The sequence below is a fragment of the Chiloscyllium plagiosum genome, unplaced genomic scaffold (genome assembly GCF_037043375.1).
Source record: "Chiloscyllium plagiosum isolate Xiang-an unplaced genomic scaffold, Cpla_swu_hap1 HiC_scaffold_13, whole genome shotgun sequence".
NCBI classification, from domain to species: Eukaryota; Metazoa; Chordata; class Chondrichthyes; order Orectolobiformes; family Hemiscylliidae; genus Chiloscyllium; species Chiloscyllium plagiosum.
Window position 1 is genome coordinate 26652424 of NW_028270151.1, and position 13099 is coordinate 26665522.

General features: G+C 40.1%; 1 protein-coding gene across 1 annotated transcript in view; it reads right to left on the reverse strand.

The window, feature by feature from the left end:
- Window positions 1–9922, reverse strand: part of LOC148148279 (scavenger receptor cysteine-rich type 1 protein M130-like) — a 49844-nt gene extending 39922 nt beyond the window's left edge. Inside the window, exons 1-4 of the mRNA XM_087993949.1 lie at window positions 9834–9922; window positions 8237–8292; window positions 4904–4966; window positions 1006–1317 (exon numbers count right to left, since the gene is read on the reverse strand). Of these exons, the coding sequence (XP_087850075.1) occupies window positions 1006–1317; window positions 4904–4966; window positions 8237–8292; window positions 9834–9922 (520 nt within the window). The remainder of the gene's footprint in view (window positions 1–1005; window positions 1318–4903; window positions 4967–8236; window positions 8293–9833) is intronic.
- Between the last annotated feature and the right edge of the window lie 3177 nt (window positions 9923–13099).

Here is a 13099-nt window from a genome sequence, read left to right on the forward strand (position 1 = left end):
GTAGGCATCCCCATTAATGATAAAAGTGTTGTTGCTCAGGTGACCAGAAATAAAGAAGTGAGGAAAGCTCATATAATTTGAAGCGCTCTTGTGTTTGTGGTAGTCTCCTTACCTGAGACCAAGAGGACCGGGTTCAAGTGCCACCTGCCTCAAACATTTGTGATGATATCCCAGAGCAGGTTGATTAAAAAATATCTATCTTGCAGCACTTGAGTAAAGGTTCAAATGGTACAGTGGCAGTGTGGTGCCTTGTGATAGGGATTTAAGACGCACCTACCCAAGCATGTTATAATATGTCGGAAATAGGGACTTTAATACAATGTAGACCTGGAACTTTTGCAGATATGTTGCGAGGCTAGGGAATGGTGAGACTTAAATGCCAGGATCAAGAGTTTAAAAACCAAGAAATTACTGATATGGAAGTCAAGGTATTTAAAAGACCGCGGAGTTGAATTGGGAGCCATAGGAGCTAAACAGACCGCTTCTGGATGATGTTACAGAGTTAAAATTAGTCCACTATGTGGGCAGTTTGGAGCTATATATGAAATGTCCAGGCTTCGGCTTAGTCAATTTCTGGGCAGAGTTGGAACTGTAACTGGACAGTGGATTTGGTGGCAGGGGGGGGGAAGACCTTGACTTCAAACCTCTCTCTATCCAGCCCAGGGCACTGGATATATAGTTTGATAACTTGAGCAAAGTAGCCAGGTTGAGACAAGTGAGGGAAAACTGGGTGTCCCAGTTTTAAATGTTGAAATTAGTTTTCGCATCTGCACATGTCACTTTGAAGGAAACACGTAGATTATCAGTATAAGTAAGTATATTTTAACCAGTTTGTCGTTCTACAGAATTTTTCCGTGTCCCCCTTGCAGGTGTCTTCTAGTGTCTGCATAGCCAATGTACGATCACTTTGGGGAATGCCATATATTTTCTTGGACATGCTACATGCAAACAATCAAGGTATGTGAAAAAAGCGTATCCAATATTAAACGCCAACGACGCAAATACCTTTACATAAGAAGCCTACAATCATCCCAGTTTCACAGCTCGGCTGGTCTGAAGCACTGAATGAGCATTCCGACAGTGATGACTCAGTTCCATTGCATTGAACTTTCTCCAACAAAACAGGTCCCGTTTCTTCTGAGTTGGGTAGAAACATTGCTGTGTGATAGGCGTTGCAACCAATCTGTCTGCAGACGACTTCTCCAGCTGTTGAATCCCACAGGCTACTACAGACGGAGCCCCACTGACCTCGGTAACGAACCTGCAGTTGTCCAGCACATGCCCCCTCCAGACTCACCAATCTCAATTCGCTCAAATCTGTGAAACATTCAAGCAGAGACATTAATTATTGCAAACCACCCAGACTGATGTAACATTGTCATCCTGGAATCGTTAACTTTAAATTAAAGGTTTAAAATTATTTGATAGTTAACTTGCATCCATGTCGAAATTTTCTTTTGCTACCTTTGATCCACGTTTATGTTTTATTTATGTAACTTACAGACTTTGAAACAATGTATTATATATTCAGAATTATTCAAGGTCAACTGAGATGGTACGAAACGTAAATTATACGAGATACTGCCAGTGTTGTACACGTCCACAGAATTATAGAATCCTTTGAGTGTGGAAGCAGGCCATTTAGGCCTATCGAGCCCTCCGAACTGCATCGCGCACAGACCCAACCCCCACCAAACCCCGGGCCAATCTAGCGAACCAGCACGTCTTTAAACTGTGTGCGAAACCGGAGCACCCGGAGGTAACCCATGGCAGACACGGGGAGAATACGCAAACTCCACATGGGCAGTCACCCGAGGATGGAATTGAACCGCTGTAAGGCTGCATTGCCAATTACTGAGATTACGTACCACCGATCCAGAGCAAAAACAAGCAAAATCGTATTTTTAGCAATTATTTATTGTATTACCTACATGACCAAATAGTTCTAAATTGCAGTACTAAGATCAGTGAAAATCTATCAGCATGTTAAATTCAATACTAATCGGCGAGAAATTCAAATTGTGCAAAATTCAGTTCGTTGGATTTCAATCTACCACTATTTACTGTACACCAATTACTATTCAAGTGCATATGTATGCATTGATTCACTGTTCCATGTTGCATTACTTTTAGCTTTGAAACTTTATACCACGAATGGACAAAAAAAGGTGTGATATTTGTGTTTTGTGCTTTCGATTGGTCTCTAATCACAATCAATGGGACCTGCCGCTGGTAAATGTTGAGTAACATTCTAAGTTTTTTTGTTATAAGGCGAGGAAATAAGTTATAATAAGTGACATTTTCAGATTTTGTTTCATTTTTGTACTGAAATTAGTAAAGGGACCTTGCTCCAATCACTGACGTATTGGCGTAGTGTTTGAAATTATTTGTTCTCTTAGTAATTTGGAGGCCATTGACACAACTTGAGCTTACAACGTGTAGAAGAAGTAAAAGTTGTAGGCATTATTCAAGATGCAAAGGAGTTAATAAGACCTTATAGGTCTTAACTTCCAAGGGAATTGTGCAAGAGATTTTCAGGTCCGTTGTGTGAGGCAATGTTGTCACACTGCAGGACAAACAAAGCACAACAACTGGATGTAGGTTTCTCACAATTTCTGTTTATTTTCTGCTGCAAAACGTTTTCTAATTTCTTTAGGATCACTATTGAGTTTGACTATGACCTAGTGGTTATCACTTGCAAGTGTTCCCATTCCAGCTGATGATAATTCTGGACAAGTATTTCCCAGAGTGAACCCTGGATTGGTAGATAATAAGGTTTATTTTTGTAATTTATTTATCTTAGTGGTCAGTCACTGAACATATTGACAAAAGGCTGACAATCCACTTACCATTAAAACAACATCGATGTTACTCACATGAAAACAAAGCAAAACATACGATTTTGCACAATACAAGAATTCATGGAAATAGTCACAATACAAAGATGAGAAATAATGACTCAACCTTTTTATCCTCAACAACCTTCTAGACACTCAAACTTCAGTGAAGCGTAATCCTGTTTTGACTTTAAAATCCCTTCTTTAGTTGGCATAACTGTAATCAATTTCTTCCTGCCAACTTCTGGATTCACTCAACGTTAGCTTTCATTGACATCTCTTTGTGAGACTCTTAAATGAACTAACACAGCTAACTTATTCCATTTCATGGGCATCTAAAATTCTTCTTCCAGAATCTTCTGTTTCTAGCCTTCTATCTAAACTGATAATAAACCACGCATGTGGGCTTTGTAGCAAAACTGATTTGGAGACTGCTAAGCTCACAATCCCTTTGCTGTCACACAGCTGTTCTCTCTGAGAGAAACCTGCAAACTGTGCCTGGTAGGATCCTCCATACTCACCGGATTATGGATGGTGCCGTCTTTCTAAAACAAATGTTTTATACCTCTGTCTCCTTCTATCATTCTGAAACATTTTTCTGACTCAAGAGCCCAATGTTTTTCTCTGCTTTGCTTTCTGAAGTTGGAACTATTCACCTCAAGGACTTTTTGTTTTTTTTTTAAGAAACTGCATTTAAATACAAGCAAACGCATTTCAAAACAACTCTCAAAATTCAAAAATGAAACCATGTCCTTCCCTTCAATATCCACACAATATAGAAATATTGGAAATATTGAAAGAAAGTGCAGTACCTAAAACATGATGGCAGGATATATTTTAGCAAACTTCGGATCATTCTGCTAGGTTAATTGAATTTAACTATTGTTAAAACAAGAAATCACATATCCAAGCAAAACCATCTTATGAGCATGCCTTTTAGCATTGTCAAATGAGCAAAGCAGATTACTGGCCCTGAGTCCCAGTATATTTCCAAAAGGTCAGAGAGTAATACAGCATGGAAACTAACCCTTTGGTCCAATTAATCCATGCTGACCAGACATCTAAATCTGACCTAGTCCCATTTGCTGGTATCTTGCCCAGAGACTGCTCAACCCTTCCTATTTGTATACCCATCCAGATGCACTTTAAATGTTGTAATTGCATTGACCTCCACTACTTCCTCTGGCAGCTCATTGCAGACATGCATTATTCTCGGTGCGACAAAGTTACCCCTCAGGTCCATTTTTCTCTTTCTCCTTTCATCTTAAACATATATCCTGTAGTTTTGGACTCCCCTGTCACCCCCGAGGAAAAAGACCTTAACTATTCATCCTGTCCATGACCCTCATGATTTTATGAACCTCTTTGAGGTCACCCTTCAATCTCTGGTACTTGGGGGGAAATGTTCCATCTATTCAGCCTTTCCCTGTCGCTCAAACCTTCCACTCCCGGCGACATCCTTGCAAATCTCTTCTGTACCCTATCACGTTTAACAACGTCCTTCCTGCAGAAAATGGACCGGAATTTTACACCAATTGTATTCCCAAAGTGGCGTCACCAATACCCTGTAGAGCCGCAACATGACATCCCAGCTCCTATACTCAATGTTGAGACCAATGAAGGCAATTGTGTCAAATGCCTTATTCACTATTCGGTCCGCCTGTGACTCCACTTTCAAGGAACCACGCACCTGCACCTCTTGGTCTTTTTGTTCAGCAACACTCCCCACAACCCTACCTTTTATTGTATAAGTACTGCCCTGGTTTGCCTTACCAAAATGCAACACCTCACACCTCATATTTTGGCCTGTTGGCCCACCTGATTGAGGTCCCTTTGTACTCTAAGATAATCTTCTTCACTGTCCAATACACCACCTATTTTGCAAATGTACTTACCACACCTCCAATATTTGCATCCAAATCATTCATATAAAGTATTTGTTCATAAAACTAAATGCATGACGCTTATCTTCCAAGCAAGTGTTATTACATCAGCGCACCAGATTATCTTATTATGAAAATTAATATTTTACAAAATATTAAACTCCAATTGGATAGAATAGTTACCTTTGCCTGGTTCAACTGTAGTATCTTCACTGGAAGGTTGCACAGAGGAACCAATTGTTGAAACTGAAAAATAAGAAGGTGAATTCTAAGAAGCAAAAATTTAAGAACAGAGACTGTTTAGTAGCATTAATGGAACTGAACCTAAGTAATCCCATATCCAATTCTTACCTCTTAACATTCTATATTTATTGCATAATGCCTGACATCATGTTCTGTCAGAAGATTAGAATCAGAAAAGCAAAGAATTTACCAATTTGGGATGTTATTCTGTCCACTGAGGCCAGGTTATCTCTTTTGAAGTTAAATCTAGTTAGATCTTCTCCTCAGCTCTTTCCCAATTTTCCCTCAAAATTTGAAACTGATCGTTGAGTAACCTCGCAATGTAAATCAGCAGTAATAATGAGAAACAGAAGAATGACTGAAATGTATCCTAAAAATTCTATTTACTGTCGACTCACCAGTCATGGAAGTACACAGAATTTCAGCAATGTAGCAATGAGAAAAACATTCTCAATTTAACATCACTTATCCCATCACACCATTAGTCAGAGAAATAACACTCTCTGTGCTTCATTAATCATACCTGGCACTTATTCAGATATGCTATTTGTGAATAAATTCAACATGGTTTCCAGTTTTACTAACAGTGCAGTTTATGGCCGTTTTGCATAAATGGAAACCTTGCAAGTAGTTCGTTTATTCCAGCTTCACATTAAAATTTAACAACAAAAGTCCAAGGAAGCTTTTCAAAGAAAATGTGTTATTATTCTTTAGACTTTATCTGGATGTTGTATGATTTGGCAGAAGTTTTGAAAATCATGAAGGCTCTGAACAGAGTGGCTTAAAAGAACCCTTCCTCACTCCTCAATTGATTGAGGATCAGAAGATTCAGTTTCAACTGCTTCGCAAAGGAAGCAAATTTAAAATGAGAAGCAATTTTCCTACCCTCTGGGTATTAGTATCCGGAATGCACTACCTGAAAGTGCGGTAGGAGCAAGTTAAATTGAGGCATTAAAGGTGGCATTCGGTGACTATTGAAATAGATGCAATCTGCAAAGTTATGAGAAACAGATTGGGAATTTGAACTATGTTTATATTTTCACAGATGTGAAGGACTGAATGGTTTCTTTCTGCATTGTAACAATTCTGATATGGCTTGGCTTGATATTTATTAACCATTACTATTCGGTCATGATAAAGTACTGTTTGGCTGCTTTCTTGAACGATTGCCATTCATGTGGTGTAGCTATAACCACAATGCTGAAAGGAAGGAATTATCAGAAACTTGACCCACAGCAACAGTGGTCAGAAAAGCCCAGGTCCAGGTCTTACCTACTCCAGAGGTGACACATAATATCCCTACACAGGCTGATTAAATATTTTTACACCTTCCTACGTACAGAAATGAAAGTTACGCATAATTTATAAAAGCCCTTTGGCTCTTTTCATGCAGTGACAGTGTCCCTATCTCTGAGACCAGAATGGTCCTGTACTAGTCTCCGACTGCTCTAGAGGTGTGCAATAACACCGCTGAGCAGATTTGATACAAAATATCTGTGAACAATATCCTGGGCTCTTGTGGTGCTACAGTAGTATACCGACCCCTGGAGTAGAAGGTTAAGTCCCACCCGTCTCAATGGAGTACCATGACACTTCTGAACAGGTTAGAATCATAAATTGATTAATAATAACAGGTTAATTAAAAGTATCTAGGAGCAGAATCCTTACTAAAGAGACAATTGCGATACATCTTTCTGCTGTGTCGCATATGAACCAGCATTTAGCGACAGCCATTTCTTTCAGCCACCTAACGGCTGGTATAGGTTTTGGATTGTTATAAATCTTCCTGCTACATTCACCGATCTACACGCTGAACAACACTTCCACCATTGCATCTGCTAGCAGCTCTAGCTGTGAATTTGTGAGCCCGCCGCTAACGAGGCTTTGACCTGCTCGGTATTTAAACTTGTCTCCCAGTGAGGAACAAGGGATCTCTAAAACAGCTCGTTGTGAGACTCGATGGAAGGGACTGTTTCTGTCTCAGTCTGTTCGTTACGTTAAAATAGAATTCAGATTTTCACGTGTGTCAATTCTGACATTTTAGATCACCGTGAATAATGTTAATAGTTCTGTAACAGTCACAATAAAACAATTGCATCACGTCATAAAATGCCGAAATTTGCTTCACGGCAGCGTAACCAGGTAGAATTTGACGCAGAGTAAAGGAATTATTTTCGTACGGCACCAACCCGAGACAGTGTGGTAGTACGTGGAAGAGTGTTCAAAAAACGAAAGAGCGTTATGTTTACAAAGTGGAATATCAGAGCTTCTGAAATTTAGTTTACTCGTGACGTCCTTTCCCAAACCAGCACGGTATTCTTTTAAATGGTGCTGGAATGATTAACTCTAATAGAGGGCTCAAATCAAAGCGATTTTGCAGCCCATTTTATTTATTGTGTGGATATTGTTTTCTATAGGATGAGAGAGATAATGTGGCGCAGTTCTGATATCGCCTGTTTCTTTATCCATTTCAAAGTTTGAAACTACTGAGTTTTCCTGCTTTATTATAAAAATGGCATCAGTGTGCCTCCGCAAAAACAAACGCGCCTGACTTTCCTTTCATTAACACTCGGATCGAGGTGAAAGTGGGTATTGCAGATGCTGGAGATTAGAGTCAAGATGAGAGTGGTACTGGAAAAGCACAGCAGGTCAGGCAGCATCCCAGGAGCAGGAAAATCGACGTTTCGGTCAAAAGCCCTTCATCAGTCCTTCCTGATGAAGGGCGTTTGCCCGAAACGTCGATTTTCCTGCTCGTGGGATGCTGCCTGACCTGCTGTGCTTTTCCAGCACCACTCTCATCAAGTCGAGGATCTGATCAAAGAAGTTACAACTGGACGGAATGAAACCGCCACACAAGCCATCGTTATAATAGGACATGATCAGAAGATCAGTTAATTCGCTCGGGTGAGAATGAGTGTGGCTGGATCTGGCATTTTTCTGGTGTTTTATTTTGCAGAACTTTTTAAACACCGCCATCAATCACCCCACGGCACACAGGAACAAACAAAGAGTTGGTTAACATCAATCTGGCGCACATTAGGAGAGTTTCTCACCAAGTCTTTAGACATCCACCTGAGAAGTTAAATGTTACAGTGCCTTTTTTTCAGAATAATGTACATTTGCTGAAATTGTGCTCGTAGGAACTCTTGCGAAAGGGGGAAGATGTCATTCTTGTGGATTTTTTTTTGTCTCTGTCGGGTATATTAGGATAATTTGATAACCTGTAGAACAACAATGGTGTTGCACAAACTGAAACCATAAATTATTCGCTACTGAAACGCCGGAATTGTTGATTCGTCTTCTTGTCGTCTTGTTTAACACCTTGCTTTCTGCAGGAGCATAACAAAAGTCGAAAATCGTCTACACTCTGCTTGCCACTGGGTTCCAATTTATCAGACTGAGAAACGTCCCCGTTGTGGGAAGTGACGTGGATTAATGAAATTAAATCATTATTCCAAATGTGGACAAGATCAAAACGGGAAACTCACTGTAATCACACAAAAGAAATAATTTCACGGATTTTAATCGATGTTATCCTTAGGTGGCTTGAAATATTAACTCATAAATCAAAACCACATTCACACTAACCGGGAATGACAATGTTTTGATGTTTTAGTTCGGAATTCATTCGGTGGATGAAGCAGTATCGGCTACCTATTAAAATCATTTTATTTAATTTAACCTAATACATTGTGTTTTATCATGTCACATTATATAATTAATAAATACATTTAAATGTCCACCAGCTCACGCAGCAAAATATTCACTCGCCGCATCTTGTGTTTAAATAAGACAAGGATTGAGACTAATTCCATGGTAGCAAGCAAATCCAGAAACCTGTATTCCATAATCAGTGCACAGAACAGGAAATAGAAAACGACACCTACTCAAGAAACATTTATCAGCAAATGGGAATTTACTTTCCTATACTTTTGTCTCTTTCTGGTCTTTGCGGAATAGGAATTTGTGAAACAATCAACAATAACATTGGGGAGCTGTGTAAAATGAGAAAAAGAATTATTAAAAAGGACATCCTCCAGTAAATAGCGAATGTCTGGAAAATAATAAACCACTCCGAGATAAAGTACATCTCCAGATTTCAGGAAAGCGCGATTGCGACCAACTTACCCACTGAAATGTATAGAATCAGCAAAGACATCCCCAAGCGCTGCATTTCCGCCAATGTATTACAGAGATAGGCAGGAGAACCTGATCAGTGATCTGTGCAAAACTGCACCTAAATTCAGTCAAAAGATGATGTGGGGTTCATTAACCAGCGGATCTATTTGTTCAGCAGAAAGACGTTGTTAAATTTGGGCCTGGCAATGTTTGTTTTCAACGGCACAGACGACTGGAATCGACGAACCAATAACCGATGTTATTACCAATTTAGGCAAAACTAAAGTTAAAAGCGTGAGAGGGGGCGGGGTTCTGTGACCTCGAAGTTGCCCGACAGGTTTCTGATTAGAATTCAAATTTATCAGCTATGAAGGGGAGTTAATAATATTTAATTTCATTAACGCCTATTGAACTTTCCCTGCCTTTATATAGAATTACATATAACAGAAAAGACAATGCCCCGCAGGTAAAGAATACTTCGGGGCATGTGACCAGCAGCCTCCCGTCAATGTCAGAACTTCGTGCCCAGTGAGCGAGAAAGAGAATTATAGCGGCGAGGATCCATAATCCGTTTTAATCTACAGTTCTGTAAGGTACAATAAATCATGACATCTTCTTTAGTTAGAGAGAGATAGAAAGCGAGAAAGCGAGAAAGAGAGAGCGAAAGAAAGAAAGAAAGATCTGACCAGCCGAATTTCTGCGTCTATCAGAATTTTCTGTTTGTTTCCACCTGTGTTGATATCGTTCTAACCGATCTTTAATTCCAGAGCCGATTTGTCGCCCAATTTCTGCCTCATTGGACTTGCTGTCCGCTTCGACCTGCCTCTCATATTGAGTCATTGTATTTTTGTTCGGATTTTGTGCTTTCCTGGGACACTTTCCTCAGCAATGTGGTTTATTTGCTAGTTGCCTGTGAAAGAAGTCATCTTATAGAAGTTAAATTCCACGGAGGCATGGCCAGTAATTTCGAATCAGCAAAGCGCAGAAGGATATATTTTATTAATAGCATTCAGCTCATTCTTTCCGGGCTGATTTCTTTTTGTGTGGAAATGGAAAAATACAGTTAATTCCATTCTCAAACACTTTCTCGCCGCCCTGCATTTATTTCATTAAAGGAATTAACAGACTTATTTTGAGTAATACCAGTGAATGACTTTTCAGGTAGGCAGTTCGGCATTACTAATAAATCTCTACAAAAACGTATTGCACGTTTTGCATCTGATTCTTCGCAAATCGTTACTATTCTGTCGCCATGGCGTTTTCTGTCACGGGAAAGATGTTCTCCTTATGAACTCTACCAAACTCAGCAATGACGCCTTACACCCTTATCAATGTCTCTGCACAATGATATCACCCAGAGTCGCCGCATTATTAAAATCCGACGCCCTTTCATGTGTAAACTCGCCATAGGTTTGGCATAATAAACGTAATAATGCCGCCGAGGCTGAGCCACGGCTCTAAGCTGCTGGAGCATACATTCTTGGTTTCCTTTAAATGCGTTTCTCTGTTTATGATGCCAACCGATCTAAAATGCCTCTCCTCATCTTCTCCTGTGACAAAGATTTATGCAATACCTCCGCAGGTCTCTCTATGCTTGCGGTCATTTTGCAATTACGCCATTTGGTTCAAATCGCAAAGCCGCATTCTTCCAACCGCAATGTAACCATGAGGTTGTGTCTCTACATTTTCCCAACCCATCGATGTCTGATGAAGTCTGTTGCTGTTCTCAATGCTTATTAGTCTTTCCTGAATTGCTCTGGTCTGAGCAAATAGTTCAAATTAATCACCAAAGATTTGCTTTTGTTGAAGTTCGTTTCTTCGACTAAAATGTTCTGAAAGACAAACATGTCTTCATGCTCATTTCATCTAAAGGTTTCCCCACCGCCGATGTAAGGCTGACTCGACTCCAATTGCAAGTCTTATCCTCCTCGCAATTTGAGAACATATGCGGTCTTTCTGTGATCTGGCAGCAATCTCACATTGACATGTTGTGACTATTTCAAACCTGTATCTTTCTAGGTCATCTAGGAAAACTAAAGAATCCTGGTTTTTCGTAGGATCACTTACGACACAGAAGGGGGCTATTCCATCATTTTACTCCTCACTGGCTGCTCCCGGAGCAAATCATTGAGTTGCAGTTCCCTTCTAAATTCTTGTAGCTTTTTTTTCAAATCCCCACCCTCTCACTTTCAAAATCATTCTTTACGCTTCCACCACCTTCATGTTCAGTGAGGTCTAAGTAGAGACCGTAAGAGGTGGCACAAGAAGTAGGCCGTTTAGCCCGTCCAGTCGGTTCCTCCATTCACTGAGATTATGGCTGATCTGAGAGTCTATTTTCCTGACATTTCCCCGTCACTCTCATTCCTATAATGACTTAAAAAAAGACTATCTCAATCTTGAATGTATTTAATGATCCACCCTTGACAGCACTCTACTGAAAAGCATCCCACGGATTCACTGTGCTCTGAGATCTGAGAATAGAAAGTCCTCCTCATCTCTGTTTTAAATATACAAACTCTTACACTGAGACTACATTCTTTGAACTTATACTCTCTCACATCTATCTTGCTGAGCCCACTAAGAAACTTGTACATTTCACTAAGATCACCTCTCATTCCTCTCAACTCCAATGACCACAGGTCCAACTATCCTCATAAGAAAACCCCTCCATTTAAATCAAACACTGGCTGCCTAAAGCAGTTCTTTTCCACACTCCACCTGCATGTCATGCCCAAAATGTTTAATCTATGTCACCTTGTTCTTGTACTATCAGATATGTCATAGTTTGATTGCCTGTTATATAATCTCCCCTCAATGCCCTTTTGACCAAGTGTTATAATGTGAGCCTTGCCAGCCCAAGCTGCTAATTTAAAACCCTTGTGTCTGGGACCAGTCTGGTTGACCTGCTTTGCATGCACCTAAGGACTCTACATCTTTTGAAACGTGTGGTGACCATTGGTCATGATCGGTTTTGAAAAGGTGCACCATAATAGATGCTGCCAGATCTTCTGAGTTTCTTCTGCATTTTCCATTTAGTTTCTGGCAGCATAATTGCCCTCCTTTTGTATTCGAACCAACTAGTTATGAGGTCCTGGATCCAATGGGCATTTTAAACCAATTTTTCAACAGCTTTTGCACTAGAATCCCCTGCACACTGTTAACATTGTATCATTAATTCTCTATCATCATCCCACCCCTTCAAAACCTAGGAAATAGGAGCAGGAGTGGGTCATTCATCCCTTTGAGTCTGGCTAATCATCAAATTTTGTGTCATGTTGCCATCTTCTCTCCATATCCTTTGATCTGTTTATTCCGAAGGACTTTATCGACATCTTTCTTGAAAGTCTTCAATATTTTGGTCTCAACAGTTTGCTGTAGAAGAGAGTTCCAGAAGCTCACCACACATGAGGTGAAGAAATTTCTTCTAATCTAAGTCCTAAACGGCCTTCCACTTATCCTGAAAATGTATCCCATCGTTGTGGACTCCCTGATGACTGCAAACATCCTTCTTGTATCTGCCCTGTATAATCCTGTTCAAATTGTATCAGTTTCTATGAGATACACCCTCATTCTTCTAAACTCCAGTGAATATGGTCCTAACTGATAAAACCTGTCCATGTAATCCTGGGAATTATAGACCAGTCAATCTTACATCAGTGGTGAGCAAAGTATTGGTGAGGATTCTGGGAGACAGGATTTATGATTACTTGGAAAACCATAGTTTGACTAGATATAGTCAACATGGCTTTTTGAGGGGGCAGGTCATGTCTCACAAACCTGATTGAATTCTTTGAGGATGTGACAAAACACATGAAGCTAGTGCAGTGGATGGGGTGTAAATGGATTTTAGCAAGGCATTTGACAGGTTTCCCATGGTGGGCTCATTCAGAAAGTAAGGAGGCATGGGAGACAGGGAAATCTGTCTGTCTGGATACGGAATTGGCCACCCCATAGAAGACAAAGGATAATGATAGATAGCAAGTATTCAGCCTGGTGCTCGGTGACCAGTGGTGTTCC